The 4,705-nt window shown below is 62.3% G+C and overlaps 2 protein-coding genes across 2 annotated transcripts in view; one reads left to right on the forward strand and one right to left on the reverse strand.

The window, feature by feature from the left end:
- Positions 1-1,146: 1,146 nt before the first annotated feature.
- On the reverse strand, positions 1,147-2,236 carry F751_3676 (V-type proton ATPase 16 kDa proteolipid subunit; the record flags this gene model as incomplete). The annotated part of the gene is made up of 6 exons (XM_011401495.1): positions 1,147-1,193; positions 1,300-1,385; positions 1,495-1,624; positions 1,746-1,904; positions 2,000-2,051; positions 2,180-2,236. The coding sequence occupies 6 exons, from the start codon at positions 2,234-2,236 to the stop codon at positions 1,147-1,149; spliced, it is 531 nt and encodes a 176-aa protein (XP_011399797.1).
- A 613-nt stretch (positions 2,237-2,849) lies between these two features.
- F751_3677 (Proline dehydrogenase 1, mitochondrial) overlaps positions 2,850-4,705 on the forward strand; it is a gene marked incomplete at both ends in the record, with an annotated part of 4,036 nt that continues 2,180 nt past the window's right edge. The window contains 5 exons of the mRNA XM_011401496.1: positions 2,850-2,939; positions 3,053-3,223; positions 3,496-3,664; positions 3,850-3,978; positions 4,221-4,513. Of these exons, the coding sequence (XP_011399798.1) occupies positions 2,850-2,939; positions 3,053-3,223; positions 3,496-3,664; positions 3,850-3,978; positions 4,221-4,513 (852 nt within the window). The remainder of the gene's footprint in view (positions 2,940-3,052; positions 3,224-3,495; positions 3,665-3,849; positions 3,979-4,220; positions 4,514-4,705) is intronic.

Genomic DNA, 4,705 nt, shown 5'->3' on the forward strand with positions numbered 1-4,705 from the left:
GCACCATGAGCAGGCGGGCGTAAAGGACGGCGGTGTAGAAGCGCTTGCGCGCGGTGACAAAGGGCGAGAAGGACCAGAGGACGAAGGGGATGAAGAGGCACCAGAAGATGGTCTCGCTCATCCACGCGCCCTTCAGGCCCACCTCCTGCGGTGGGTTTCCGGAATTCATGGTGTGTGGGGGGGGAAATGACGATGGTGCATGTGACTGTGTCTGAGACTGTTTGTGTTGATGTTTGTGTGTGATCGGCCCCGGCGTCAGCACCAACCAGCCTAGGCGACAGCGTATGAACAGCTGGCGGCTGCCGGGCTGGTCGAGCTTTGCCGCCATGCCGGGAGTGGCATGTGCCCTGGAGCCGCCACTTGTGATCGACGCCCACCAATGCCGAGGCCCCGATTGTGTCCATGGGCACCCCTGCATCGACATTCCACCCACAGCGCCTCCCCACACCAGCTGGGCTCACCGGCAGGTACTCAAAGCCGAGGTCGTGCAGGGGCTCCTGCTGCGGCCTGTGCATGCGGTGTGCCAGCTGCGTGGAGATGCCGTGAAAGTACTGGAAGAGGGCGCCAAACAGGATCTGCTTCCATCGCGCTTTCAAAAGGGGAAGCTGCGCAAGGTGGAAGGGTGGTGGGGATTTGGGAATTCAGGCAGGAGTACCCCTCTGGGCTGTCACCCCAGCCCGAGGTAATGTCATGGAACACCACGCACGAGCGACTCATTCAGCATTAGAGACCAGGACGAGGGAACGACACCCCCACCCCACCCCAAGCTCCTTCGGCAGGGACATGGCGAGGTGCCCATAACTCTCCAGCCCTTACCTCCACCGTGAATTCGAGCCTGATCCGGCGCCACCGTTCCTGTGCCCATTCCTGGCATCCCCGGCAATCCAGCACCGGGCGCCCCAGCATGCCTGGTCGGGAGTCAGCGCAACCGTGTCGAGCCCCCAGGCACCGTCGGACGAGGTGCGCTGGCCGGGCTTGCGGGAATATGCGGGCTACGAATCTGTTCGACTCCTGACTCGAGTGGGCTGTGCCGACACTGTGAGGGTGTTTACAGGGCCGACCTTGACAAGCAGGTTTCGAATCATTGCGCGCGCGAGGCAGGAGCACGGGCGGCGAGTCCCCATGGGGGAGGGGGGTGGGGCGTGCTCAGATGGGGGTGGCAGTGCCCGCCTTGGAGGCCAGAATGATACCGACTGCGGAGGGGGATGGATGATGATCTTGATCATGGTGCAAAACAACCACATTTGCACTTGCAGCTTATGCCAGCATCATTAGTATGCTCAGGACAGCTTCACTCACCAATCAGACCATACAGGGCAAGAGCCTCGGCGAAAATCAGGATCAGGATCATCCCCACGAAGAGCTTGGGCTGCTGCGCGTTCGCCCTGGGTACGAATAGAGTTGTGGTTGGGCTTTGATTCCTGGCAGAGGAGAGCAAGGAGGCATGGGAGCCCGTCCTCCACAATGAGGCAGGCTGCCAATCCATCGGCTCACCTCACACCAGCGTCGCCCACGATGCCAATGGCCATCCCAGCCCCTAGGCCAGCCAGACCGCAAGCCAGACCACCCGCAAAGTGCGCGTAGCCATCAAAGTAGTAGTATGCCTTGTCAGCGGTCTGGTTGACTGCATGGGTTGGGGTCAAGAGGCAGCGAATTGAGCACAAGGACAAATGCATGCTGCACACCGGAGCGCAACATGCTGCACCTCCGGCTCCACCGCCTGGCCTCCATGGAAAAACACTTACTTCCAGTACTGATGATCACGGCAATGATCAGGCCGTAGATGCCCAGCACACCCGCCATGACCACGGGGATAATAGACTTGATGACCAGGTCAGGCCGGAGCACTCCCATGGAGGCGATGCCCACCCCGGCCTTGGCGGTTCCGTAGGCCGCACCAAAGCCTGTGGCATGGAAAGACGGAAAAGGGATGAGGGTGGCCCCAGTCAACACGGACGAGCATCGAGCACGGGCACCGTCGAGAACCCGATCGACTCACAGGAGAAGGCCAGGGCTGAGGCAGCGCCCAGGTAGCCGAAGAGGGGAGCAACCTTTGTGGAGGAGGATGAATTTGAGGATCGTGCCAGCTCTTCCCCGGGAATCGCAGAAGGGTTTCCAGACTCCCAACCCCAGCGGAGGCGCGACCACACACCCGCACCAGGCCTGAGGGCCTGCTCACCTGGTCACCATTCCACTGTGTGGTGGTCTCGAGGAGCTGCCTGTGCACACCCTCCATCGCGTTTAGGTGAAGGCGGTTGGGGAACGGGTCGGGGAGGGGGATGCACCGACTGAACTGCTGGAGGTCAGCAACTCAGGCAGGTGTTTGGTCTCCGGAGAAGCTGTCGAGTTCCTTGCAGATCTTCTTTTCACGCAGGGGAGACAGTTCTTGAGGTGTAACCCCGGGAACCCATATGCCAGCACCCCTTCCTCACTCTGCCCCGGCCCTGTTGATGGGAATCGCCCCTCCTCCTTTCTCTGGGTCAATTTTTCGATCCGTCTCGGGGACCGGGGAGTCCCTGCTGGCGCCTGCTGTGCCATGAACATCAGGCGATTGGCCTCCCAGCACGCATGTAATCATCCGACTCATATCCTTAGGAGAGTCTGCGTAGCCTCCCCGCCCAGACGCCGCGCCAGGGGTTGGTGCAAGCGCCACCTGCAGGGCCCAAGGGTTATAACCAGTCAAGCGGCCGGACATCGCTGCAACACAGAAGCGAGCTTTGTGCGGTGAGGTGCGGTGTCAAGCGCGACTCTTTTTGTTCGAGGAATGAATTCCACCGACTCATGGGTGATTCTGTCCTACTGCAGTGTGGGCACAAAACTTGCGCTCCGGAAGGTGGGTCGGGGCAGCCATGCTCGCAGTCCTGGCTCGCCGCACCGGCGGCGCGCGATTCCCCCTCTCCAGCCTGAACCTTGTAGTACACAAAGCTCACCTCAGCGAGGTGAGCAGATGGGCCGCGTGGTGGTGTGGAGCTGGCGCCGCGGCCTGTCAGCTGGGGAGGGGCCTAGCCCCCCACTCCAGTGCTCGTGATAGCCACCCCCTGCCCATGCGCAGGCAGCGGCCCGCGAGGAGCGTGCCGCTGAGGTGGAGCCAGACCTCGCCCCTGTGATCGAGGAGGTGGCCGCAGCGAACAAGGCGGCGGTGGTGGCGCGGCGGGCCTTCCAGAGGAGCAGCACGATCGCGCCCACCAACCTGCCGTTCGATGACCCCAAGGTCGCCTTCAAGGTGTGTGTGATGTAATTTGTTCAGGGGGAGTTGTGGTGCCCTGTCTACATGCATTTCTGTGTGAGTGTGCTCTGTGTTGGGAGGGGTGAAGGGAGTGTGGCTGAGGTTTGGCTGTCACGCATCATCATGGGGACGGAGGCGCCAATGGTCTTCCAACACTTCCTGTGAATTCCTTTGGCGGGCAAGCTGCCGGCAAACGCCCCTTGGAACGTGTGATGGTGTGCTTGAACCTCACCCTGCTGATCTCCTACAACAACTGGCCCGCCATGCAGTCCAAGTCCAACCTGGACCTGATGCGATCGCTGGCCGTGTTCCAGATGTGCCGCCTGCGGCCCATCGTGGACAACGCCGACTCCATCCTGGCCTGGTCCAAGCGCATCTTTGGCTCCACGCTGGTGAACGCCGTGGTCCGGCAGACGTTCTACAAGCACTTTGTGGCAGGTGCGTGTGTGAGTTGGTGTGTGGGTGCAGGTGAGGAGTTGACGCCCATGTGAAGACTGGGGTTGTGAACCTCCTTCATAGGCCACTGCTGTCCAGCCCTGCTCGTTCTCGTATCGAGTGCCGCGCGCTGTGTGTCCCAATCATGGCTGCACCATGCATCCCCTTGCCCACTCCTCCCTCTCCAGGCAAAGACAAGGAGGAGATGCAGCCTACTCTGCAGTACCTCGCAAAGCATGGTATCGCGGCCATCCTCGACTACGCCGCAGAGGACGACTTGGAGGCCAGCGAGCAGGATGACCTGGCGGGGGAGAAAGGTGAGTGCGGGTGCCCTGGGTGGGGTCACTGGATGGGCCTTGGGAGTCTGATCCAGTGGTGGTGCTATGGAGGTGGGGAGGGGACAGGCCGGAAGTAGTGCCCATGACAGATGGATGCGGGCTCTGGCCCCGCACGGTGCATGGGCCATCAGCCACGCAACCAGGCACTCAGTCCTGCCCTGGTCGTCCCTTTCCCCGCCTCCAGGCCCCTCTTCCCCCACCATCCCCCTCCTCGTGCCCAGTGGTGGCGCGGGTGTACAACTACGAAGGCGAGGACCTGTGCGATCGGCGCATGGAGGTCTTCCTCAAGGCCATCGACGCCGCCAGCACCATGAACGGCCACGGGTTCGTGGCCATCAAGCTCACCGCGCTGGGGCTGCCGGAGCTGCTGGAGCGCGTGTCGAACGCGCTCACCGCCATCCGCGGCCTTTTCCAGCAATTTGACGACGACGGCAATGGGTCGGTGAGCATCGAGGAGTTCAAGCGCGTGTACAAGGAGTTTTTCATCGACGACGCCGACGACGTGCCCAAGGGGGTGCGTTATTTGGGGAGGGGGGTGCTGGGGTCCTGGAGAGGGGTGGGGGGCGGCCATGTGAGGGCGACCGGGTGGCGGGCCGGCCTTGGCGCGGCGCCCACAGCCATCGCCAGCCCCGGTGCATCGGTGGAATGGGCAGAAGAGGGGGTGGTGACATCGTGAGGTCCTGCTCGGGCCAGTTTCTCGCTGCCA

Source organism: Auxenochlorella protothecoides, assembly GCF_000733215.1.
Source record: "Auxenochlorella protothecoides strain 0710 unplaced genomic scaffold scaffold39, whole genome shotgun sequence".
NCBI lineage: Eukaryota > Viridiplantae > Chlorophyta > Trebouxiophyceae > Chlorellales > Chlorellaceae > Auxenochlorella > Auxenochlorella protothecoides.